This window comes from Podarcis erhardii (genome assembly GCF_964252035.2).
Source record: "Podarcis erhardii genome assembly, chromosome: 2".
NCBI lineage: Eukaryota > Metazoa > Chordata > Lepidosauria > Squamata > Lacertidae > Podarcis > Podarcis erhardii.
The window spans coordinates 109,734,283-109,761,278 of NC_138498.1; the positions used below are offsets into that span (position 1 = coordinate 109,734,283).

General features: G+C 46.1%; 2 protein-coding genes across 4 annotated transcripts; both read left to right on the forward strand.

Moving 5' to 3' along the window:
• The first annotated feature begins 1,093 nt into the window (after nucleotides 1-1,093).
• On the forward strand, nucleotides 1,094-5,005 carry POLR1H (RNA polymerase I subunit H). 3 transcript variants are annotated; one of them, XM_081854053.1, is made up of 5 exons: nucleotides 1,094-1,189; nucleotides 1,965-2,117; nucleotides 2,899-2,999; nucleotides 3,554-3,663; nucleotides 4,776-5,005. In XM_081854053.1, exons 1-5 carry the CDS (start codon nucleotides 1,135-1,137, stop codon nucleotides 4,798-4,800), a joined length of 444 nt encoding a protein of 147 aa, XP_081710179.1. In that variant the 5' UTR covers nucleotides 1,094-1,134; the 3' UTR covers nucleotides 4,801-5,005. The 3 variants fall into 3 exon arrangements, with proteins under 3 accessions (XP_081710179.1, XP_081710181.1, XP_081710180.1); XM_081854055.1 differs by having other exon boundaries at nucleotides 1,142-1,275; XM_081854054.1 differs by having other exon boundaries at nucleotides 1,175-1,314.
• Nucleotides 5,006-8,575: 3,570 nt separating this feature from the next.
• Nucleotides 8,576-19,303, forward strand: PPP1R11 (protein phosphatase 1 regulatory inhibitor subunit 11). Its single transcript, XM_081854074.1, has 3 exons — nucleotides 8,576-8,877; nucleotides 12,076-12,184; nucleotides 16,112-19,303. Exons 1-3 carry the CDS (start codon nucleotides 8,812-8,814, stop codon nucleotides 16,330-16,332), a joined length of 396 nt encoding a protein of 131 aa, XP_081710200.1. The 5' UTR covers nucleotides 8,576-8,811; the 3' UTR covers nucleotides 16,333-19,303.
• The last annotated feature ends 7,693 nt before the right edge of the window (nucleotides 19,304-26,996 follow it).

Below are 26,996 nucleotides of genomic sequence, written 5' to 3' on the forward strand. Positions count from 1 at the left end.
TAATCCGTTCCGCGAGTCTCTTGTCTAGCGGTTTTTTCGTCTTGCGAAGCAAGCCCATTGACGGCTTAGCGGCTTAGCGCTATTAGCGCTATTAGCGGTTTTAGCAGCTTATCGGCTTAGCGGATAAGCAGATAAGCGGCCTAGTGGCTTAGAAAAGGGGGGGGGGAACCCCGCAGGAACTCGCAAGACATTTTCGTCTTGCGAAGCAAGCCCATAGGAAATTCGTTTTGCGAAGCGCCTCCAAAACGGAAAACCCTTTCGTCTAGCGGGTTTTTCGTCTTGCGGGGCACCATTGTATTGTTATGTTGAAATTGTTAATAAAAAAACTTTTTTTAAAATAGAAATTTAATTTTAAAAATAAAATGTTTAAAAATGTTCAAAAAGAAAATGGTCTTATATTGAAGCAGAGTTTCACCCATTGCAACCAATCCAGTGAGGAGCTTTTGCATTCACCACAATCACTTTTCACACCATCTTTGCAATGGCAGTGAATATGGTAGCTTTGGAAAACTGTGTTTTCCTGTTGACTATTTATTCTCAGTATACGTAAGATAAATAGCTAGCTGAGAGTAAGCCAGTCCGCCACTAAAATCTGCGACACGGTCATTGCATATTTCCTTTTCCAAACCCATCCATTTTCTTTCTGTGTCATGTTTTTCAAGACTGAGGGACGATCTTGTTTTTTTTTTAATTTTTCTTATTGATCTGACAGCTGCTCTGGGAGGCATTTTTGGCGGGTGTGTTGAAAGCTATACGAAACAAAGCGACAAACAAATAAGCGTTTTTATTGTTTTTTGTCATGCATATTTGTGTTTTTTTATTGTACAACACCCCGTGATCCTCGGATGAAGGGCGGCACTGAAATCTAATAAACACCCAAGCAAACAAATAAACCCCAGTTCGGAAAATCCTATCTAGTCTGATCCTATGTGCATTTACTGGGAACCAAAGTGCGCTTGTCGAAGAGCCTTTAATCCTAATGCGCGGGATTCCAGCTGTGAAATTCGAAGACCTCCATTGATGGAGACGCTCTAGCGGTTTCCCCCTGGATCTTTCTTTTTTACCTCTCTGTCTAGACGCACGGGCGCTCTAGGCTCCCGAGCTTGTCTCTCCAGGAAATGAAGTGAGTGTTCCATGCAACCACGTGCGGAATCAGCTGCCCGTGGAACCAGCCGCTGCATCAAACCAAGTAAGAGGACGCAGGAGGGAGCCTGGGGAGAATCGGGCATCCTGGCGTCTGCCTGATTTGATTTGCAGAGCTCCGGTTCTGTTCCTGTAGATCTGCTGCTGTAGCCTCAGCGGCTTTAGCGGGGAGTAAGTTCTCACTCTATTTATTTATATATAGGGTGATATAAAAGAAGTCAGAAAGGAAACTGGTCATTTTGGGGGTTTGAGGACTTTCTCCTCTTATTTATTTATATAACCGCAAGATTACCCAAGATGGATTTATCCTAGCTGTAACTCCTTATAAGTTTGCTACAATGGCTTCTTGGAGGAATCCATTTTCAGTTTGCACGACGTGCAGTGGTACCTCGGGTTACATATGCTTCAGGTTACATACGCTTCAGGTTACAGACTCTGCTAACCCAGAAATAGTGCTTCAGGTTAAGAACTTTGCTTCAGGATGAGAACAGAAATCGTGCTCCGGCGGAGTGGCGGCAGCAGGAGGCCCCATTGGCTAAAGTGGCGCTTCAGGTTAAGAACAGTTTCAGGTTGAGAACAGACCTCCGGAACCAATTAAGTACTTAACGCGAGGTACTAATGTATGTGATACAGTGAACGATTGTCCAGATAAATGAAGGAGTTAATGGATGGATGGGACTATATTTAGCTGGGCAGTCACCCAAGAGATACGAGGTACCACAAGCAGCTCCCAAAGCCTTCCTTTCCTAAAGCATTGACATGTGTTTTCACTTGGACTAGCTGATGTTTTCATGACCACATGTGTGTTTTTCTCCCCTCAGAGTTTCCACTTACTTTGGTCATTATGATACAAGGCAGCTCCTGCTTTGAATCAGAACTCGATTTCTGTCCCGAGTGTGGTACTGTCCTGCCTTTGCCGGGGATCCAGGACAAGGTGACATGCCCCTGCTGCTCTTACTCCATTGATGTGCGAGGTAAGACATGCCCCTGTTGCTCTTACTCCATTGATGTGCAGACATGTTAGAAATTCCTGAAGGCTGGTGTGGACATCCAAGAGGGGGCATAAGTATAATTGTGGGCTGCATCTCTGCACTCACCCAACTTCAGAAGTGGAGCCGCTATGTAAATACCTATAACACTTTTAGGAATCTCTCATTAAGAGGAATAGCAATTATGAACCCCTCTTGAAGAGTTTGGGGGGAGGGGTCACCAGTTTTTCTTCCACAAAATTTTGAGTATTTTGACGTGCCTGCAACAGATTTTGCCTGGACCCAAAAAGAATGGGGACACTTTCTGTGCTCTCAGATTGGTGAAAGTGTAGAATGGCCTTGCAAATAAACCCACAACAGTTGCTATCTTGCTATTTTAGGGTTGTTCTTTTTACTTCTCTGCTAAGAGGCTGATAGGCTGCATTTCTGTGCTGACTGTGGATGAAGGATTGCCTTCTCCCTTCACCACTAGCAGTCTAGCATGGAAACCAAATGTGTATGAATTGCTGCACCCCTCCTTCATCAGCCTGTTGTCTTGAGAAGATGAACCCACTCCTTAAGCAGCCAGCATAAGAATGCAGCAGGCTAACACAGGAGCTGCTGCCTGTATGGAAGTCCCTACACGTGCCTGTTTGGATTTCTTTGACACCTGTGGCTGCCAGGTGAGATATTAAATGGAAGGCTGTTGTAAAGAGTATTAGGAGGGGGTTTTAAGCTTGCATTTTTGAATTCTGTTCTCTGTTCCTCATACGTTTCTTCTCTACAGTTTTTGAGATGCGAATTGTGCATACATCCGTCACATTCAACAGTGCAGAGTCCACCTCTTTGAAGACGGAGGATGAAGGAAGCGCGGTCAAGGGACCATTGGTAAGTGGATGGAGAAATGAAAGTCGGTGTTATACTGGAATGATTCAGTTGTCTGTAGCAAAGGCCTCCCAATATCTTTGTTCCTTTAACTCAAACGAGGTAGCTCAAAAGTGGTGGGGTGGTATGCAAGTTGTTGTCAGGGCAGTGTTGCTGTTCCATGCCTGCAGGTACACTTGCTTACAGTGGACTATATAAAAGAGTACAGAATTTATAATTTGACCCTGACAACATTAAACTTTTAGATGCACACTTTTAAAATATGAATTGCGGAGTGTGTGCACCATTTTCTCTTTGAGTTTTGGATTTTCACTGTGGAACTTTTAAACAACAGCAACATACCTTGAACCCTGCCTATGAAATCTGGCTGACATGGTTCCCACATCAGGAAGAAAATGTTGGGGGCACAATTGTAATTCCCAGATTTGCAATTTGGGTGCTGAGCTTGGAATTTTAGATGTCTTTATATTCTTTTTCCCAAGCGGGTTCTCTGAATGAAATTCCAAATGGGGAAACCCACTTCCCGGTCTGAATCTATCCTATGTTTCTCCTCTCAGATTGACAGGAAGTGTCCCCAGTGCGGGAACGAGGGCATGGCATACCATACGCGGCAGATGAGGTCTGCGGATGAAGGGCAGACGGTCTTCTACACCTGCGTTCGATGCAAGTAAGGATAGGCTACTAACAGCTTGTTCATGCCTCTCTTGGACACCCTGTTCGCTTTGTCCATGCTTTGCAAAATATGTTTGTTTGTCCCCTATTGGATTATTAGCACCATGAGCAACCCCATCCACCCCAACTGATTTGCCAAGAAACATGTGCTACAAACTTTTATTATGATTGCATCATCCAGCCTGGTTTTGAGATAAAGAACTTGGGTTGCCTTGGTGAATAGTCTCCATTGGGACCTAGTTGATGCATCCCTGTTGGTTCTGCTGGGCTTTGCAGTAGGTTTAAACTCTTCTGAGCTTTTGCAGTAGGTTTCAACTCTTCTGAGCTGCCTACAAAGGTGAGGAAGTTGCCTTTTCCTGTGTCAGAACATTGGTTCATTTAGTTCAGTGTTGCCTACACCAGGTGTAAGGAATCTCTCCCCCCCTCATCCGTGGCCATTGACCATGCTTGCTAGGGCTCATGGGAGTTGTAGTTCAGCAATGTATGGAGCACCAAAGGTTACCCACACATGGTCTACATTGACTGGTGGCAGCTATCCAGTGTTTCAGACAGGGTATTTGCAGCCCTACCTGGAGAAGTCAGGGATTGAACCTGGACCTTCTCTCTGAGCTATGGCCCTTCTGATTCAGCAGGTATCACTTTCCATTCAGCCCCAGCTGGTCTGCAGTGACTGGCATCAGCTTCCCAGAGTCTTTCCCAACACTACATAGAGGTGCAGTGGGTTGAACCTAAGACCTGATGCATGCAGAACGGTCACTCGTATCGCCATGCCACTGTCCTTCCCTAGGATGAATGCTGGAGATACCACTTTATGATGGTTCTCATGTTTCTAGGAGAGTAGTTCTCATAAGATGGTATAAGATCTGCAAAACTCCATGGCTGTTGCCTTTTGAGGGCCTGTGAGAATCCATCTCATCCCTGACTTTCCTCAGTACGGTATCTACATGGACACTACTGGGAGAGGTTGCTCAAGAGTTTTGGAGTGCAGTGCTACAAAACCCCATTCTCTCTGTCATCCAGTCACCATTCTCTGCGAGTTGCTTCCGTTGGCAAGTTCCATTGGGGAATGGCCTTACAAATACATATGTATTTGTTTTTCACTTCCAGGTTCCAGGAAAAGGAAGATTCTTGATCGGCTTTACCCAAATGTGTGGGGGACACTGTGTCTGAGGAACTTCACTTCCGAGGGTCATTTTTGTCTAGTTACTGTGGCCGTGGAGTCCTTTTTGGGTTCCATGGAAACATTCTGTTACTTGAGATGGGGGATTTCGTGCATAGTGCCTGTAGCTCCCCTTGTAACTCTACGCAGAATAAAGCACTTTATGGTTTTCTTTGCATATGCATCATATTGCTGGTTTGGTGGTCAATGAGGGAGGGGGGGCTGGGTCCTCACGTGGATTATTTCCTGCCTTCTGTACTTTAACTACCTTTTCATAACACTCTTGATATTTTGTTGGAAACCACCCAGATAGGTGGGGCATAAGAATTATTATTATTATTATTACTCCTCAAAATCAAAGCGGTGAAGAGCGGCTTTCCCTCATTGAAAGTTTTCTTCTTGGTTATCATGATTCCCATCAGCAGATTGTTACTGAAAGTGCAGAAGCAATGGGCTGCATCTGTTGTCTTTTCAGCAGATCCCCAGCCTTTGTCACACTTCATTGCGACCAAGGAAACAGAAGTCAAGGCATGGTTCTGAAGATGGAAGTATCAGGCTACACAGCTAGAGGTAGGCTCTGGTCAAAATGGCTCCCGCTGAGTTTAGTGGGAGAACGTAATCTGGATCTAATTTGATATATTCGGTTAGTCTGAAGTTCTACTAAAAGTAGAGCTATTGAAATTAATGGATCTAGTCTAGCCTTGCTAATCAGTTTCAGTGAGTCATAGAATCAGAGAATCGAAGAGTTGGAAGGGAACCTGAGCATCATCTAGTCTAACCCCCTGCAATGCAGGAATCTCAACTAGATCATACATGACAGATGGCCATCCAACCTTTGCTTTAAAATCTCCCAAGGAAGGAGAGCCCACCAGCTCCCTAGGGAGTCTGTTGCACTGTCAACTGTCCACTGAATCTACTCTGAGTAAAAATTAGTTGAATACTACCTATATATTTAGCCTCATACCAAAAGTGAACACCTTCGTCTTACATGATACAATAGCAGTAATTTAACAAATGATGTGATACAATAGCAGGAGGTTTAACAAACTGAAGGACATCGTCCTCTTTCTACGCTCTTCCCGATGGAAACATGCAGATGGGGACAGATATACCCCTGCTTTAAGTCGTTTACATACCGTCTTCTTTTGTATATTATTTACTACAAAGCTTGATATCTAAGCTCTTTAGCCATGAAACATTGGATTACTGAAACAATATCTGAGCACTGAACCACTGCTCTGTCACAAGTGCACTAATTATTACTGCGTTTGCAATTGTTCAAGATAAAATCTAATTTGGGAAGAGAAGAAATGAGCACTGAACCACTGACGTGTGAACTCTTTATTTACTGTGTTTGCTATTGTTTAAGATAAAACCTATTTGTAATATATAGTTTGCAGAATATGGCAGTTTGATGTTTTCTACTTTGATAATGACAAGGTTCTTTGGCTCTTGTGTGCCTTGGAGAGCAATGGGCGGGGGTTGCCTGAGGCCAGCCACTTAACATCCCTATTGAGAGGTTTATTTGAAATATCTAAATTGTTGTAGAAATTAAGGTAGGAGTTACTAACAGGATGGATGAGAGAGGTGGGATATCTATTTGAATACCAAGTCAGCAATTTGTCCAGAGTTGCTTATTGACTCACAGCTGTTGTTAAAATGAGAATGATTGTGCCCAGCTTCACTACTGAAAAGTAAATTATACCAGTCTTAAGCCTGAGCCATAAATGTAACACATATATTATAAACTAAGAAATGAGTAAAAAGCACCTGACCTTTGAGGCAAAACTGAAAGCAGTCACCTAAAAAATTAAATTGTCCAGTAGCACCTTAGAAACCAACTAAGTTTGTTCTGGCTATAAGCTTTCATGTGCATGCACACTTCTTCAAAAGCTTATACCCAGAACATACTTAGTTGGTCTCTAAGGTGCTACTAGACAATTTTTAAATTTTATTTCGACTGCGTCAGACCAACATGGCTACCTACCTGAATCTACAGTCAGCTAAAGATATATTTGACTGATAATATTCTACACAATTGCAGCTGAGTTGCTGCTATCTAATCTTAAATATATTTTTAAAATGGGCCTTTGTACCTTGCCATGAATCTTCCCACTCACCCTTCAAAACAATCTGAAAATGTCCCTTGTGTTTCAGTACCCTACACAAGTTTGGTAGCTTATATTCCCGCTGTGCAATTTTAGGAGACAATTCTGGAAGGAGCTGTAGTTTGATGGTGTTTTGTGAGCAAAAGGTTCAAAGGTAAATCATCCCCAACATGTCTCATTTAGACCAAGAAAGACTCCTGCCAGTCATAGACAATACTTAGCTAGACAGCTAGATGGACCAACAGTCTGATTCCAGACAAAGCAGCTTCTTATGTTCCTAATACACAGCTGTAAGTTCCATTGTGCATAATGTGGCTTATTCCCTTAGAAGTGTGCTTAGACTTGCAGCCTTAGACTCCTCTGCTCACTCTTTCACAGCCCCTTCCTTTCTTTCTTCGCCCCTGGCACTTCCAGATGTTATGAAGTACCCTAACTTCCCAATGCTACATTCCAAATGAAGAAGGTAGTTTTTCTAGGCTCCTCTCTAACCCCAAGGCTGAAAATTATTTGCATAACTTTTTTTTTTATAAAAACCACAATAATTTATTGTAGAATGATTTTCAACAAAAAAATGTCCTTGAGGCAGCATCTGCAAAGTTTTAAATGAAAGCATTTAAACAAATCCAATTAAAGTTCCATAAAACAAAAAAATAGTCATGATATCTACAGGAGCTGTTGACACTATGACCATTTCAATGCAGAAACAAAGGAGACTTACTGTGCCATGAGCTTTTATGGTCTAATAAAGATTTTAGAATCCATGGATGATTAAACCACGATAATCTTAGGGCTTGGTCATGTACACAGAATGCAAGATGGCAGGATCCCCAAGGCACCAGGTTGTTGGGAGCCATGAAGGAGCACCACATTTGGGGTGAAGTCAAACCACTGGAGAATTACAGCGCCTGCTGCGGCTGTAGAGACTGATAAGGGAGAGGCCTGTTTTGTTGCAGCTGGGGCAAATGAAGGCTGCAGACAGATGCACCATGTGCTGCTGGAGAGGCATCATGGCGTTTCTTCTCTCTGTGCTCCTCCCAGTGGTCATTTCTCCTCTGGTCACTGCTATGGGTACACAACCTGCCTGTCTCCAGGTGCTGTGGTCCTTCACAAGCGGTTCCCACAGGCCAGGGTTCCTGCCACAACTGCAGACATATCTGTAGCGCAGAGTTGGTCTGCCGATGGGCCTGGTGCCCGAAGCTAGCTCCTCGTGGAGCACATCCTTGGGGATCGTGCCATCTTCCATTCTGTGGACATGGCCGAGCCAGCATAGACGTTGGTCTATAATAATATAATATAAGCATCATTTTCAGAGTTGTAAATAATATATTTATTCCCCGCCCATTTGGCTGGGTTTTCCCAGCCACTCTGGGCGGCTCCCAACAAAGTATTAAAAATAATGCCTGGCCAAAGCGGGGAGCCAATGCCGAGCGACTTCTGCGACCGCACAAGCGCAAGCACACTTTACTGAGCAAAGGGCAAGCCTCTCTCAAACAACGCGAGCCTCCTTTTACTACGCGCGCGCCGGTGCCATCTGTTGGTTTTTCTGTTTCTTCTCCTCCTCCTGCCGCTTACGGCGGAAATGACTCTGGGGCCCAGCCGGGGGACCGCTTAACGCGACGGACTCCTGAGCGGAAGTAGGAAGTGGCGGGGCCGGAAGTCGGCTGAGGGAGAGGCGGCTGCACCTGCAGGAGGAGGAGGAGGTGGAGGAAGGGAGAGAACGAAAGAGGGAGAGGAGCTGCGGCGCGTCTGGACAGCTGCCGGCAGGTTTCCCGCGAGGCTGCGAAAGCTCCGGGCGAGGTTTGTCTCCGGGCCCCTCCGAATCTCCGTCCCCCCTGCAACTGGCGCCACGGCGGACAGGGCCGCAGGCAGCCGCGCCATGGCGGAGTCCACGACCGCCATGGGAGCCTCTTCGACGGTCACCGAGACGGAGGTGACGGAGCCGGTGAGGACGGGGAGCCGAGGGAGCGGCCGGGGCGAAGGGGGGTGGGGAGCGGGCGGGCCGGGAGGGGGACTGAGTCCGGCGCCATGGCAACCGCAGTGATGGAGTTGGGGGGGGGGAGGAGGAGGAGCAGCGCCCCCGGTGTCTGGGTCCGGGTCCCCCTCGGTTGGCGTAGCAACCGCGAATGCCTCTGGAGGGGGGTGAGGCAGACTCGCGGAGGGAGTCAGGTGCATCTGTGGGCGTTCGTCATGGCCAGAGGTGGGATGCTCCTTTGAGCGTGCGAGGGTGGGGCATCCACAGGCTTTGCGATTTCCCTTTCATCGTTTTCTCTTGTGGGAAGCAGGACGCTGGACCTCTGGTCTGACCATGCAACAGGGCTCTTTTATATATATATATAGGGATCCGCACCCTGCGCTTATTTCATCCTGCCCCAAGGAGCTCCCTGCACCCATTTTATCCTCACGGCCAGCCCTGTCAAGTCAAGTACGGCTGGGAGGCCCAAGGTCACACCATGAGCTTTGGTCACAGTGGGGGTTTGAGCCGGCATGCTCCTAGTTTTATCACTCGTAAGCTACTGCACCATGCCGACTCTCCTGTGCAAAAAGGATGGCTGCCGCTACTGCAGGTTTGTGTGAGTCAGCCAGCCTGCTTTTTGCAGAAGTGAAGCCTTTGGCAGCCGGCGTGATGGCCGTGTCTTCCGCTGTAATGTATTTGAATACCAGTTGCTGGGTGTCACAGTCAAGGTTTTGTGAGCTGGAGAGAGAACCTGCACAACTCAACCCAGTATTGCATGGTTGTTTTTCATGATGGGCCCCATAGAAAAGAATAGATTGCTAAACCACTCAGGTCACCATTATCAGTTGCTTTCTCATTCCCATCAGCCTTGCTTGACCCATCTCCTGTGCATTTGCAATGGCAGCAGCATCCAAATATATTCAGTGCCGTTAATAAGCAAAGTGATTTAGGCTGTGAAGGCAACAGCAAATGGATAAGCGGAAGGCGCTTAAGTGGATAAGTGGGGACAGGCTGTAGCTCAGTGGCAGAGCATCTTCTTTTCATGCAGAAGGTCCCAGATTCAATCCCTGGCATGTCCAGATAGGACTGGAGTAATAACCCTGTCTGAGCTGGACTCGTAATGGTCTGACTCGTGATATGGCAGCTTCCTGTGTTCCAGCTACAGTAAGAAAGAATCAAAAGTGCTTTTATAGCTACTTGGTTGCAAGCACTGTGACAGCTTGGTTCAGAGGAAGGCAGCATGGATAGTTAGCAGTACTGAAAGGCTGGGAGTTGGGAAAGCATGGTAGCATTCTTCCAAGTACCTGAAGGGCTGTCACACAGAAGATGTCAAAGGCGTGTTCTCTGATCCAGACGGCAGAGCTAGATCTAATGGTTTTGTTACAGATTTTCATTAAACGTTAGGAGAAACAATAGGAGAGCAGTTCAGCAATGGAGCCAATTGTCTGTCGTGATGGGTGCTCTCTATCTCAGAAAGTAAACAGCTCTGTATATTCTGTATTAAGCAAGGGGTTGGGCTGGACTGCCTGCAAGGTTTGCTCCAGCTTTAATTCTATGGAACAGTTTAGAAAAGCTAAGTAGGCCGCAATGCAAAGCCCACCGAATCTGCTGGGTATCAGAGTCACTTTTCACAGATTTTGGAAAACAAACCAGCAGTAGAAGGGAAACTGGCAACCTAAGGAGTGGGTATGGAAAGCAAGGAAGATTCAGAGGGATTACCGGTAAATAAAACACATTTTAAATTTCAGCACAAAACAAGCAGGTTGATAAACAATTGCTTGCCCCACTATGTGTAGATCCTGTGTGGCATTGTGGTCTTCCTTCCCATTGTTTCTAAAATATTCCCAGCTGTTGATGGAATATTTATTGCATGCCCATAATTGCTTAGCTGGTGACCTCCTTCGTCCAGTCTCCTGCCACCTGACTAGTTCAAGAAGTAGTAGCAGCTCTTTCTCTCTCTTTTTCCTGACAAGCTCCATCCACTCTGTACTATGGTGCCATCATGCCCCACAACAATGTGAGCGCAGCCACTACAATGTCTGTTTCAGCCTACTCTACCTACCTCTATCGGGAAATTTTACAGACTTGTAAAAATCGAGCAAAAATGCAGAACCAGTTTATGTGTTTGGTGCAAGTTATTTTTCCTTCTCACCAGAGCAGAAGTGAGAGCTGCCCATAGGAATCAGTGAAGAAATCCAGGATTTTAGCTTACCTGTGATTAGACATTTGTGAGTTTCTTTACTTCTTGCTGCCCCTCCAAAAGATGGCAGCAAAGACACAGTACAGTGGATTTGCCAATACTGTAAAAGTAATGGATTCATCCTTTAACACTCCTTAATAAAAGCACTGAACTTGATATACACTGACAATGCAGCATGAGATACAAATTAAGATAGGGAGCATTCCTAACATTTTCAGAATTCAGAATCATGGCTGATTTTGAAAGTCGTTGGGGATTATAAATAGATTCTGCAGATCTGACTGGCATTTCCTTTACAGCAAAGTGTCAGTGGTTGCCTTTGCCTTTCACTGGTTTCTTGGCAAATCTTGCTACTGGTCTCCAGGGTGCTGCAAGACTATTGCTTTTGCTACAATGGACTGGCATGGCTGTGCTTTTGAAAATGGTTACATATAAATATACTGAAAAGTAATGTGTTGCTTTACAATACTGTACTGCTGCATGTTAAATTGCTGGTTGGCTGGTGCTTTTTACGGTGGTGCAAAGAAAATGCAAATCTGATCCCTAGAACCTGAGATCATATTACTTACAGCTGCAGTTAAATCTTGGGTTTCTCAATTGATTTCTTTGGGCAGCCTCCCATTTCTGCCCCAGGGGATATTTAAAAATGGCTGGAAACAGTCTGCGCTGGCAGTAAGGCACGCCTCTGCAGGCCTTTTTCTTATTTCTGTGGGAAGGCCTGTGACATGAGGATATTGTCATATTGGCTTGATGAGAGGAGGAGGAGGAGGAGCCGCTAAGACTTCAGAATCCTCTGCCGTTGTACATGGATTTACTATTGGCAGAGGCAACGAGTTCCTAGGCAGACATGCTGATGCGGAAAGTGTTCCTGGAGGACTTGAGGTTTTGACAATCAGGTACTCGTGTATTGAATGGGGGAATTGCCATGCCATTTTCTGTTACGCATGAGACAATCTTCTCCCTGTTTCTCACCATTATGTTCACAGGAGAATCGCAGCCTCACCATCAAACTGAGGAAACGGAAACCGGCCAAGAAAGTGGAATGGTCAAGTGACACGGTGGACAATGAGCACTTGGGACGCAGATCTTCCAAATGTGAGCCACTCTTCCACCTATCGCGGCTACTTTGAGAGACCGACTCCTCACTATACAGTGGTACCTCGAGTTACAAACGCCTCAGGTTACAAACGCCTCAGGTTACAAACTCCGCTAACCTGGAAGAGTTACCTCGAGTTGAGAACTTTGCCCCAGGATGAGAACAGAAATCGTGGCAGTGGCAGCAAGAGGCCCCATTAGTGAAAGCACACCTCTAGTTAAGAACAGTTTCAGGTTAAGAATGGACCTCTAGAACGAATTAAGTTCATAACTAGAGGTACCACTGTATTCTCATTGTATCCCCAGAGGGCCCCCCCCCATGAACCCATCTCCCTGGTTCTGTGGTGAGATCACGGAGTCTGCTAGCCAAGTTCCTGTCATGCTGCCTTTTGTTCCCGGCATTCACCAGCACTTGTCCCCCAGCTGCCATCATTTCTTATGTCCTTTGGTGTGCACAGCAGCACAGTGTGGCACGTAAACTTAGTAACCTGGAACAGCCGGGAAGCTGGGTGCCCAATGCTCCCAATCCAATAGGCTCAGCAAGCCAGATGTCGTTTGTGGACCAGCAGTTGAGGGATGTATTTGGCTAGTTTAGCCACCATTTTATGATTGTTGTTCCATTTTTATTCTGTACTTTCCCAAAGCATCTAGGATAGTGTATATGGTTCCTCTCTTCTCCCCCCTCCTTCTAAAACCTGGCCACACCCATTTAATTCTTTTATCCTTACAAACAACTTTGTGAGGTAGGTTAGGCTGAGAGACGGTAATTGGCCTGAGACAAAGATTCATGGCCAAGTTCTGATCTGGGCTCGGATTTTCTCGGTCCCAGTCCATCACTCTCAGCTTCGCTATTAGCTCTCAACTTTATAGCAATTGTGGTAGTAGAAATGCTTTGTGGGGGCAGGTACAGTGGTGCCCCGCAAGACGAATGCCTCGCAAGACGAAAAACCCGCTAGACAAAAGGGTTTTCCGTTTTGGAGGCGCTTCGCAAAACGAATTTCCTATGGGCTTGCTAGACAAAAGGGTTTTCCGTTTTGGAGGCGCTTCGCAAAACAAATTTCCTATGGGCTTGCTTCGCAAGACGAAAATGTCTTGCGAGTTTTTCCGACTTTTTTCCCCTCCCCCCCCTTTTTCTAAGCCGCTTATCTGCTTATCCGCTAAGCCGATAAGCCGCTAATAGCGCTAATCCGCTAAGCCGTCAATGGGCTTGCTTCGCAAGACGAAAAAACCGCTAGACGAAGAGAATCGCGGAACGGATTCTTTTTGTCTTGCGAGGCACCACTGTACTTGTTTGCTGATGTTTGGGAGCAGTTTTGCACAGGGATGACCAGCTGGTGGTTCTAGGCAAGATCTGAGGCTGGGGCGACTTTATTCCCTCCCTCACTTTATTCTAGCTCTCTTTCCACCCCACATCCACTGGCAGCTCTCTCTAATTTTAATCAAGGTGTATAAAGGTTTTCCCACTGGAAAAGGGAAGCAAAAGCTTTAAGAAGTAAAATATTCCAGAACTCAATGCACTGACAAAAATATGTTACATGTATATGCATAGATGTTTGTATTTGGTGCCAAGTCTGCGAAGCCCTTTCTGCTAGATGCACCAGCTCCACTATAGCACCTGTCTACTCACAAGGAGTTGCTTTTGATTGGCAAGGCACCCTTCTGGCCCTGACACTATTCTCTGGAGGGCTGCATGGACCATAAGAAGACCACAGTTCGTCATCCCTGGTCTGGTGTATTGGAATGGCAGTATCAGTTGAGATTTATGTGTGAGGAGGCCTGTAGACTAGTGCAGATGAGATTTAAAATCCCTGGTATGTTTACTTGCGGGTAAACTCCTGTGTGATTTTGTATCCTGGCCCAGCCACTGTAATCTCATCCCACATTAGCCAGCATCCCCTGAAAATGGCTGATTGCCGTCTTCTAATAATATGCTTATTGAATATGACTCAGCAATAGGCACGTGGGTGGCCGCTTTGAGAACAGGATGCCAGGCTAGAGGGGCCTTTGTTTCGTAGGAGCAGGGCTTCTCTTACCTTCCCATGGCAGAGCTTGGATTAGAAGTGATAGGCATTGGTGACCAAAGGCTGCTTATGCCCTGCTGGACACAGGTGTTCCTGCTGTGGTTGGCAGCCAGTTGCCAGCAGGAATCCCATAGGCTCAGTGCTTCTACAGTGGTACCTCTGGTTACGTACTTAATTTGTTCCGGAGGTCCGTTCTTAACCTGAAACTGTTCTTAACCTGAAGCACCACTTTAGCTAATGGGGCCTCCCGCTGCTGCTGTGCCGCCGCCGTACGATTTCTATTCTCGTCCTGAAGCAAAGTTCTTAACCCGAGGTACTGTTTCTGGGTTAGTGAAGTCTGTAACCTGAAGCGTATGTAACCCGAGGTTCCACTGTATCTAGATGCTTGAAGGGAGCATGTCAAGTGATAGCTGCAAAGGGGTAAGGGGGAAGAATTGCTACCTTAGCAGTGCCTGGATTGATTGGAACAGAGCGTGGTGGCAGGAGGAGACCATGGAGAATAAAACTGCATCACAGTACCTGCAAGATTTTCCAGGGCACAGGCTGTCTGCAGTCATTAGGTGCAAACATTATACACTCAAGAGTGCATGAAACGACAATACAATGAAGTGTTAGAGGGAAGGAACCAGCATATAGACTGAGAAGTGAGGGGTAATACAGACAGGTGAAGAAAAGGTGTGTATGTGTGTGTGTGTGTGTGTGTGTGTGGTACTGGGCATTTGTTCTTGATCTTGCCATTCTTATGCATGAATGTCAGCTGTGGGCCGAATCCAGTGCTCTCCTTTGCACGGATGTGATCCAGAAACTGGATGTGATCCAGTTTCAGTCAACAGAATGGGGATGGAGACCATTTTTGCTGGCTCCTCCTCTTTCCTCATCCCCTCTCTAGTGCCCCCCCAGAACCTGCTCCAGATGGTTTGGGGATCCTTCAGCACAGCATGGGAGGTTGCTGCAGGCAGCAGAAGTGGGGATCACTAACAATGGCCTCCCTTCCCACTCACCTGACGGGAGCCTCTGCTGGGTCAGAGAGTCTTCCATCACTGCAAGGAATGTTGCTGGACACAGCTTAACAGATTTTATAAGGAAGAGGTGAAGGTGGAGGTAGAAAGCTTTCGGGCTGCTTGACTCAGCTATAGCCTTCCTTCCTGGGGGGATACCTCCGGCTGCAGTAGGCCTTATGCTAGGAGAGAATCCTTCCTTCCTTCCTCTTTCTTCACATGTGAGGAGTGGAGAAGCATGACAGGAGGTTTTCTCCTCCTTTTGGCCTCTGCTTTCCACTGGCTCCCTGGCCACACCTGAGAGAGAGAGTTGAATTGCTCACTCTGGCAACGCAGGTTCAACACCTGCAGCTGACATTGCACAGGAGATAAATCTTCTGAGGCTGTCTGAAAGATGTCCACGTGTGTGAATTACTGGTAGATGAGAGGGTTTGCTCCTTTGCTCCCAAAGGATATTGGTCATTGGCAGGCTGTTGTCTGATTCTCTCTCCCTTCTTCCTCTGCCCCTCTTTTCCTTCACTCCTTGTCCCCTTCCCTTTACGCTCTTCTCCCTAATGCTCTACTACCCTGTAATTGCTGTTTCCTCTCTTCCATCATGATGCACCTCTTCTTTTTCCTCTCCTCCTGCATATTCTTTTCCCTCCTGCTTAATGATTCTCCTCCATCCCATTTTTTCACCCTGTCTCTTCTTAAATCCCATCCTTCTTTCCACATCATGATCCTCCACACATTGGATGATTACCCATATTCTTAAACCTTCCCTCCCTCCCTCTGTTTCCTTCTCTCTCTCTCCCTCCCTCCCCCCATCTCTCTCCCATCTTCCTTACCTTGACATCTCTCACCATCTCCCTTCTGAATGCTCTCCGTCCCTCACCTGCCTGCTTTCCCTCCCCTCCCACCCGACACAGGCTGCTGCATCTACGAGAAGCCGCGGGCGTTTGGCGAGAGCTCCACAGAGAGCGAAGACGAGGACGACGAAGGTTGTGGCAACGCCCACTGCATCCGGGGCCACAAGAAAGGGCAGCACGGGAAGGGGCGGGGCAAAGCGGGAGACCCCAGCCCGTCGGAGAGCAGCCCCCAGAAGTCGGAGCCACCTGACCAGAACCACGCCGGGGCGATGCAGCACTGAACCCCTCCCTGCCACGGGGCGGGGGAGGGGAGCCCCAGCTTCCGCCCCAAACAGGGACTGACGCTGCCCCAACTCAGGGGCAAGGGGGAGGGAGGGGAGGGCCCGCACAATCAGCTACCCGTCCGTCTTGTGCCGGTGCTGGTGCTGCCTCGGTCCCAGGGGAGGGGGAGGGAGGAGAGGGGAGGGCACGTGCATCCAGCTCCCCACCTGCCTTGTGCCAGAGCTGCTACTGTTGTCTATCTGTCCATCCGTGGCTGGTGAGTCCGTCTGGTGACACCCATCCTCACTCCACCCAACGTGGAATGTAGAGAGAGAGAGCGCCCGCTGGGTTTCTTGGCTGAATTTCTGCCCCCCATGCTTCATTAAATATTTGCATCAGTGATAAACAAGGTGGGAAACGGGTGCTGCTTCAGAAAAGGGCAGCGATGGAGCTGTGCCCGAGCTCCTGTCGGACATGCATGCCCTCTCGCTCCCTGTTCCCGGCTTTTGAGTACCCCTCCGTTTTCTGCCTGTACACCTCCTCCCCTTGTCCTTCCCCAGCAATTTCCTACCCTAATCAGCCCAGTTCTAACCCTCAATGAAGTTCATTCTCTCTCACTCTCACCCTGCCCTCTCTGATCCCTGATTTTCCCACCCCCACTTCTCCTCTTCTCCCCCCCCCGTACCCCACTTTTTGCCTCCCCACTGCTGCAGGGCCACTGCTTCTGACACACGGCTGCCTCAAGGGTGCAGCTCTGGGGTTTCCCCACCATCCTAAACTTTTCCAGGAGCCCTCGGTTCCTCCTCCGCACTGCTACAACAACTGTGATTGGTTGTCTTCAGTTGTGTCTTTCTAAGAGGGCACCCTTCCCTTCCACGGTTCCTTTTTTTTAAAAAAAATGAAACAAAACCCAACAATGCTTCTTTTTCATTATGTTATGGAAGGCTGTGATATATTTTCTTTTAAGTGGGGCTGGGGAGAAAAGGAAAGAAATCAGGGTGGGTGCACCTAACTCATGAGGTGGTGGGTGGGGGTTCAGAAACTGGTGCTGGAGTTGGGGAAGAGGCGTTGTGGACGTGGAAGGCAGCTGAGAATTATGTGCTGTGGTCGACTCTGGCGTCTGCCCAGGGTGCAGGGTTGGTCCTCATTTGGAGAAGGTCCACGATCGAATAAAACAGATCCTGATCAGCTTTCACAGTGAAGTGGAACGTCAGCAGAAGGTGGACTTCATGACCTTGCATGAAGAATACCAGCCTTCTCTTGACTTTCCATCCTTTGGCTGCAGGATCATACTAAACGAGCTTCTGCCCCCCCCCCCAAATCTCACATGACCGCAAAGGGATCCTGGCATTGCAATGTGGGACAGAGGCACCTTCCCTTGCATGACTCACAGATCACTCTGTCACACTCCCTGCCCGCGGTTTCATGAACCGAATTTTTCAGTTCTCTGTTTTGTACAGCCTCGCACCCTCTCTGGGCCCTGTGCGCCAGTGTCGGCTTGCTTCTAATTAAAAGTCACGCTACCCCAGAGAAGCACATGGCAAAGCGTTTTCCACAAGGTTTTGAGCAAGTTAGGGAACCTCTGCCTGGTTTGGAGAACTCCTTATCAGCAACATTTCTCCAGCTTCCAATGGCTGAGGCATAGGCCTGTCTGAATTAAAACAGGCACACATTACACTCTGATCTGAAAAGATTCTCTATCAGGGAGTGAACGCAAGTGGTGCACGGTTGCTCTCAAAGCTTACCCCATCCATTTCTGCATCAGTCACTCTTTTGAGCAAGAACACATTGCAGAGCAGGAGATTGGAGATGCGATGGGCTGCTGCTGCTGCCGCCACCACCTCCTCTCTCAGCAAGTGCTTTGGGTTCAGGGAAGCCTCTTGATGAATTTCTTTTGTGCAACATGCTTTCATTCCCGTAGCACGGTGTTCAGATTGCCCGATGGGTAAAGTGGGCCTAATCACCCTCTTTTGTGATAGCCCTCAAAAACAGGCACAATTTGGCCCAAATCAAGGGAAAGTCGGGGGTGTGGGGCTTGAGGATTTCATCACTTGGGGTCCTACATTTCCCCCAATAAGTTGAACACAGTTTTGGAGCAACTGCGCTAGGGTAAGCCACAGATTTCTGTACACGGGCCAGGTGAGGAACTTCATAGGCGAGTCATGACTGGTGTTATTATTGGCCTGTCTTGTTTGGACGAAGGAAATGTGACATGTTCAGCCAGTCCATCTTGGGCACTTCCTCTGTTGGCCTTGGAAGTGCCTATTGGCCACAAGACGGGAGGCTGAGCAAGTGGGACCGCTGAGCTTGTAGCCGCACGTAGTTGCTCTACAAATAATAAGCATCCCCATTTACCGGCAAAAAAAAGAAAAGAGGGGGCCAAAATGCTCCTTAGTGAAGCTGCTTTCTCTCCTGCCTTGCTCTAGGAAGAAAATTAGATGCAGCACCTTAAGAAGGTGCCTCCGGAGTTTAAAATACAAATGCCTGCAGGTTTGGACAGAAATCTTTGCTTCCTTCGTCACTCCAGTAGCCCTAAGTCCTGTGCTGCTCAATCGGCTTATAGGATACGCACCCATCTCAAATGTATTGCAACCCCAAATGCCAAATTTTGTCAAGCTCATTACAAATGGCATACATTATGCAAGTGTTGTGATTATTTGATACACCAATTAAATTCTGGTTTGTTTAAACACAGTTGCCATTTAGCAGATGCGCTGAGGGATGAGTCGAGAACTTGCTGCCTCCAGGGGGGTGGGGAGCGGGTTCCTAGCGTGGTAACAAGAAATGGACCATATGGACAACTGGCAGACAGAGGGTGACAAGAGGAAACGGAATAATATCCTTCAGCCTAGCCACTTGTAATTCCTCTTACCCACCCTCTCCAGCCTCAGCAGCCAATGTGTTCACTTTTAAAGCTTATTTCTGCAACACAGAGGACTAGGAACATGCTTTTATTTTAATTTTTTAAAAAATAAAACTAGATCTCACGTATCTGACGGGTGCCTTTTCATTTTGCAAGCTGCAATATATAAATTCACAGTGAAACAGAGGCAGCCTGTGTTATGGTTTGAAGGCATATGCTGTAACAGTTCTGGTGGTGTTGTTTTCTGCATGGAAAAGCAAATTTATTTAATCAGAATCACTTGTATGGTTCACAGTGCTGGGAACTATATGTGTCCTCTTTTGAGTTCCACAGAGGAAATGAGGTCAAGGAATAAAACTTCAAATCACGAATGAGGCAATGCTGTTAAATGAACTGACCACTAGAGGGCATAAAGTACCTGCTTCTGTTTTATTAGGCCATGCCCTTTAGCTTCCTTCAGTGGTGGTTTGTTAAAACAGGAACCTGAGAAGAACCATGCTGGATCAGGCCCAATGGTCTGTCAAGTCCAGCCTCCTTTACCCAAAGTGTCAGGGGAAGCCCACAAGCAAGATCTGAGCAAAAGGGAATTCTGCAGTTTCCATCTACGTGCCTCCAAACATGGCTGGATAGTAGCCAACTTGTCACATGGGTCTAAAACACGCATTTCCTAAGGCGATGCAAGAGTACCTTCTGGGATATATACGAGACCTTCCTAGTCTTTCTTGCTGCATTTGATTTAGGAGGGACAACAGTGCGCCCGCCCACAAACATAAAAGCTGTAGCTCTGTAAAAGAGCTCAGATTTTGCATGAGGAAAGACCTAGGCTTGAGATTAAAAGATCTGAAGTGGCAGGGCTGGTAAAGATGCGATATGGACTTGCTCTTGCTCACCATAATAAAGCTGTTTGAGATCTTTACACCAAAACAATTGCAGAAGGCTTTTGGGGGAAAGGTCTTGAAGGACACCCTTTTATTCCCCGGTCTGGGGGTGGGTGGTTTATGAACAGATCTGTGCATATCCTGCACTTAGGCTGGGGGACCCTAGAAATTCTACACCAAGGTCAAATATGGCTGGTTCCCATATTTTGCATCATTTATTCTGCAGTTAACATTTTGCATAAACGCTTGGCTAGTCATATTTCAAACAGCGCCTCTGGCTTCTGATAGGCACACCCAATTCCAAGTATGTCATAAGGGCTAGAAACATGGTTTAAAATTAGGGTTGTTTGTAAGGAATGCCCTGCTTCCACATCATATATTCCCCAGCAGCTGTACAAACCAGGAAAGGGAAGTTTCATTCAGAAGAATGGTTATATCATGTGTGGTTATATCATGCCTGAAAAGTAGGCTGCTGGTAAAGAGAATAGGAGCAAGAACATTAAAAAGTGGGAGAGGCAGTAAAAAGGAGAGAAGCAAGACTTATGTCCCATCCATTTCTTTTCCTGATAGGCTTGTGTGCTGCAAAAAGCTTGGGTAACAGTATTCCCCCCCCCCCGTCTGTCCCTTTTCCATTTATCCTGTCTGCCAGATCTCCCATTGTAGATGAGTTGCATTTTCTCATTCTCTCCCCTATCCCCAATTTGTTGCAGGCCCAATTAACAACATCATGGATGGGCAGAAAGTAGATTGGGATCCATCAGTAATCTCTGGTGATTTTCTACAGATGTGCAAGAGTTTCTAGTTTCCAATTGTTTAGCAACAGTGAGAACTAAACTACTTCCCCCCCACACACACACCTGAATTGGGCTGCTCAAATGAAAGTCAGCTGGGAGTGGACTTTATGGGGAAAGACTGTGGGTACAGTTCAATTCTGGCCCAGAGTGGATGAGGAAACACAGCCAGATGGGTGGGGTATAAATAAATTATTATTATTATTATTATTTATTTATTTATTTATTTATTTATTTATTTATTTATTATTATAGAATCACAATGTGTGGGGATGCTATGTAAAAAATGGTGATGTGGGAAAAACCGTGAAGCCAGTTGTCACTTCACTCACAATTCCTTCTGCCCCTGCCCTCTATGTAATCAGATCCTTATTGCAGATATTGTGATATATTGTTATATCGTGATATTTAGCTGGTGATATATCACAGTGTTGAAGGCCAGACATCTCTCAGCCCTAACACACATCATGATTCATAGCATATTGCCAGGTCAAAAATTATGAAACAGATATCACAATTTACACTGCAAACCAGTATCGTTATATTCCCCATCCCTAGTCCTGATTTAAAAAACAAAGTAGATTCAACAAGCCTGAAATCGACTCACTCCTGAAGTGTGTGACCAAAAGGCCGAGAAATCTTTACCTGCCCTGCTAATGTAGGGTGTGTGTTACAGTTTTACCTGTCAAAATTATGCATGCAGTGCCATCATGAAAAGGCACAGGAGGCTTTGGGGGCAGGATGGCGAAGAGGGAACCCTAGTTTTTAGAAATCATTCCTCAGTACACACAAATTATTCTTACGCACTCTGAAAACAAGCATCCGTTAAAAGGTATAACCTTGCTTGGCTCCAAACCTGGCTGTATCCCCAACAACACCTGTAAAGGTGGTTGTTTTTCCTCCCCCTGCTGTGGACATGCCAAGGCAGGAGGCTGCGCTAATGTCGGAAGAATCCAGGTGGGGTTTGTGAACGGGGCCCCCAGCCTCTGGGACAAATTCAAGGCTGGGTTTTCAGCAGTTCTGACAAGAGAAGGATGTTTAATTAGCTTGGCAAGAGCTGGCCTGAAGGGGCTTGGAGCGATGCATCATATTTGGACGGGAAATGTATTTTTAGTACGGGAGCTGAGAGATGTCACGTGGTTTTCCACATCCAACAGGGATGAGGAGGGAGGCTCTGCCTTCACTAATCTCTGGGCAAGTTTATACATTCCACAAAATGCTTAAGCTTTTCCTAGAATATTACCATTTTAGGATGCAAAGGGGGGGGGTGTTTGGGGGAGGGAAGAGGCAACTGGTTCGTAGAAAAATAAGTGTCTTAGGTTGGTGGGACCTTGTTTATGACATGTTGCTTCTATAGCTAGAGAGGTCCCCCTTCCACTAGCAGCAGTAATAATAATAATAATAATAATAATAATAATAATAATAATAATAATTTATACCCCGCCCACCCCGGCCAGAGCCGGGCACAGGGCGGCTAACACCAATAAAACCACAGTAAAAACATAATGGGGGGGGGGGACCAATTTAAAATACAGGTTAAAATGCAATTTAAAATGCAGCCTCATTTTAAAAGTAGCCAATAGATCAAGGCCATAAGGGGAGGGAAACATAAGGGTCAGACCGAGTCCAAACCAAAGTCCAGGTGGAACAGCTCTGTCTTGCAGGCCCTGCGGAAAGATGTCAAGTCCCGCAGCACCCTAGTCTCTTGTGGCAGAGCGTTCCACCAAGTTGGGGCCAGTACCGAAAAGGCCCTGGCCCTAGTTGAGACCAATCTAACCACCTTGCGACCTGGGACCTCCAAAATGTTGTCGTCATTTGTGGACCTTAAGGTCTTCCGCAGGGCATACTGGGAGGCATGAAGTGGCCGACTGATCAGGAATGGGAACCAATGGTGCTCGGACACCAACTCTCATCTGCCCCAGCCAGCATTGTCCGTGGTCAGGAATGATGGGAGTTGTGGTCCAGCAGGCTCGCAGCGTCCTCATCCCTGCTTCAGAAGATGGCCTCTGTTGCCGGTAGACAGGGATGATGGGAGATATTGGCCACCGACATTTGGAGGGCATCATTATTGCTGGGGCTGAAGGGAGTTGTTCAGCAACATCTGGAGGGCTAAAGGTCTCTCACTCCCACACCAGAACCGTTCCTTACACTTAGAATCGCAACCCCCTGCAATGCAGGAATCTCGGCTAAAACATCAGTGACAGACGGCCACCCAACCGCTGCTTTAAAACCTTCAAGGAAGGAGTGTCCACAACCTCTCGAGGGAGACCGTTCCCCTTCTGACTGTCGTGCCACTGTTAAAGACATGGAAATCCTGCTGTAGGGCAACAAATCAAGACTCTGGGTTTCAAATCTACTAAATTAACCTTGAATTGTGCTGCGTTATCAGTTCTCCACATTACAGGGGGAAAGGAGAAGAAAATTACTTATGTGATGTTATGCTAGGCCTTTGGGGAAATTTCCATTGGCTGTTCACTCAAACCTTCCAAGCCAACTCGTCACCAAAGAAAACAACCACAGCCACATATTTCCTTTGGGATAATGCCTTTTTTTTTATTTACTTGCCCGTGGATTTACAGTTAAAAGTCCATTCCACGGATGGACTCAAATAACTCGAGACACACAAAAATTAAAATAATTATATATAGTACACGAAACAAACACAACATTATTTGTGGGTATAATACATTTTCTTCCTTATCAGCAGTACAATATATTGTGGAAAGGGGAGTGGACTTTGGGGAAATAAGGTATGTACATTGAACTTCAAATTTCTCCCCTCAGATGGTACCTGGCTCAAGTTTAGAAGCTGGTTAGAATCACTGACAGATTTTTTTTAAGCTAGCCAGAAAGATAAATGACCACACAGCACCACCCACTGGTCATTTATGAAATAACTGCATTAGGAACTTCAGATCACTTTAATGCCTCTCAGTGAATACCAGTTCACATCAAATAGTTATTACTTCTGCCATTTAACACGGTGTCAGCAGTGTGTACTAGACCCTGTAAAGAACAGAGAAACTGGGGGTTTTGCCTAGAAGGTTTACACTTCCCAGACAAGGCAGACAAGAAATTAGTAGAGGAAGATGGCAGAGATGGATAAACTAAAAGAAAACCAATCATTCTTCTCCAAGATCTCATCTTCTGCCACGTCAAGTGACACTTGGAGGTACCAGAACTTCTGAAGACTTAGTCAAACGTGGAACCAGTCACTCCTCGCAGATTTAGCCTAACCAAAATCTGTTCTGCTCAGTTATGGGGCAGGACTTAATTCGAACCAGGGGATGACGGAAGCCTGAAATCTGATTCCAAACTCTAAACCCTAACAAAGTAAAGGGGGTTCTGCCATGTATGGAGCACATTTCCCGCCCGTTCCCCTCACCAAGCCAATGCATCTTGTAGCTTCTGAGACAGCTTGATATCTCTCTCTAGAAAATAACTTAAGCCCTGCAGCACGAGAGTCTCCCTAACTCTTGCAGGTCCATTCGTAAATCCAGAGCCTCATGCTTGGCTGAAATCTCAGTTTCTCCACCACCAGCAGCCCTCCCCAAATTTAGCTGCCCCCATGCCGTAACCTGAGCCATTTGGAGATGGCTTGTTCGGCCATCTTGTTGAAGGTCTTCAAATCTTGGGAAGCAGGGATTGCCACTTTGAGGGGCTCCAGGTAGGTTGTTCTGCAGGTTCAGGTGAATATGGGTGTCTGGGAGCATCCAAACCACATTAGCTGTGGAGAGAAAAATGAAGATACACAAACAATAAATATCAAGACTAGGATGGAAGGCAGCGCTTGCATTTCAGGGTTCCAGTTGCTCAGTGGAGGAACCTCAAGGGTGTTTCTGTATAGGAGGTGTCAGACATCTTATTTTTATTTTATTCCATGAAATTTGTAAACCACTTGATTGCAAATAGAATCTCTAAGCGGTTTATAAAAAAGAAAGCAAACATTAAAATTATCAATAAAAAGGAGTTAAAAACTACCATTTTTAAAAACGCAGAAAATAATTAAAATATAAAATAAGCTAAAAACATATTAAAAATACTTGCTGGCTTCTACATCTGGATAGGCTTGTCTGAACAAAAAATGTTTTTAGCAGGCGCTTCCAAGCACAATTAAGATTGTGATGACATTTAATGCTCCTCAACAGTTCAGAGCCAATATATTAAAGGACCATCCACGTCATGGAAGGGGAAAACAGTGGCATTCCGGTCATTGATGGACTACAACTCCCATGACTCAGACTGTGTTTCTCCAGACTGTAGTCATGATGAGGGAAGCCACAGTGTAAGATTGGTTGAGAGATCAGGAGCTGCTTCTGGCAAGCAAAAACACTTTGTCCTTCGAGCCGGAATCGAACCAGCGACCTAAGGATGGCTTGGACTACAATCTACAGTCCTCCGCTCTACCAGCTGAGCTACCGAAGGAACAAACCTGAAGCTTTGCCTTGTTCTTTTCAACTTTGGATGTGGCTTCCTCTTTAAAAATAGATAGCAATTAGCCTACAGGGCATGGAAGTGGAATTTCAATGAAAGCTTCCATATATTCCTTGAGAAATCTTGGCACAAAGTCATGACGCTGCTGAGGCAGCAGGGGCAGCTCTGGTACCTGTGTGGATCACAGCATCACCAAAAGATGATGAACTGAGATGTGGGGAATCCCTTATAGCAGAAATGGGAGTGTTCAGCCCTCCAAATGGTGCTGGGGCTGGTGGGATTTGGAGTTCATGACCCACTGAAAAGCCCCAGGGTTGCTCCCTCATCCTAAAATTTCCCTGGCCTGCAATTTGATACTTAAGCAGCTATCTTCTACAAACATGTTTAGGGCCATCTATAGTACGCGGGTGGCACTGTGGGTTAAACCACAGAGCCTAGGTTCAGTTCGAAAGCATGAAGTGCAAGTAGATAAATAGGTACCACTCTGGCGGGAAGGTAAACAGTGTTTCTGTGCGCTGCTCTGGTTTGCCAGAAGCAGCTTAGTCATGCTGACCACATGACCCAGAAGCTGTACACCGGCTCCCTCAGCCAATAAAGCGAGATGAGTGCCGCAACCCCAGAGTCGTCCGTGATTGGCCCTAATGGTCAGGGGTCCCTTTACCCTTTACCTTTATAGTACTGTTTGAGCCCGTGTTTGCAGGGCTGGATTTAGGGTTTGATGAGGCCCTAAGCTACTGGACGTAATGGGGCCCTTTACATTGTCAACAACAAATTGCCGCTGTTTTTTGTGTTGAATATATGCTATGTTGTAATTTATGGACCTAATAGGTATCTAAAGCCATTTGCACATAACAAAATATGAATGTATTTTACCAAAGTAATTGTTGAACTGAAATACAATTAAGAAGTATATTAATAGTGAAATACAATTAAGAAGAAGTATATTAATAGTGAAAGTGATATTTTAGGGAGCAGGCTAGCAGGCGGGGCCCATGACTTACATCATTGGAGCCTACACAACACAAAACACTGTTGTGGTATGTAGGTTTTATTTTATTTGTTTTTTATCTTATATTTTGGAAATGTACATCCAGGTTTTTTCCCTTTACATTTTTTGGAGGCCCACAAGAGAAAGGGGGCCCTAAGCTATAGCTTGTTTAGCTTGTATATAAATCCGGCACTGTGTGTTTGGCTTACATAAAGCTGCCAGATTCAATGCCTGGCAAGGTTAGTTTTCAAGTATCTGGAAATCGAGAAGGTGGAGTAGACTCACCATCTGCAGACTTCTCTGATGACTTCCTGGAAGAAAGAGAGAGAAGGTGATATTAGATGGATAGGTCAAGGTGATAATCTTGTCTATATCGATGGAGCAGGAGCGAACGGAAAATGTGTTGAGTCAGATTCATATTGATTGGCAGTAGGTTCAGCAAAGCCAGAATTTATTCTATATTGTTTATTTATGATGGTGTTTATATACTGCACTCTCATAAAATATCAGGGCAGTGTACAGCAATAAACAAACTTTTGTTTTTTTTAAAAAAAGACCATTAAAAGCCTTACAGATCAATCATGAAAATGACCAGCTACTCAATAAAATTTTAAACAGCTGCATACATCCGTTGACATTGAAAACAAAGTAGAATGTTTCTTTGCACAAGCGTAATTTAATTGGAATTCAATGCCAAAAGATATACGGTGACGACCATTGACTTTGATGG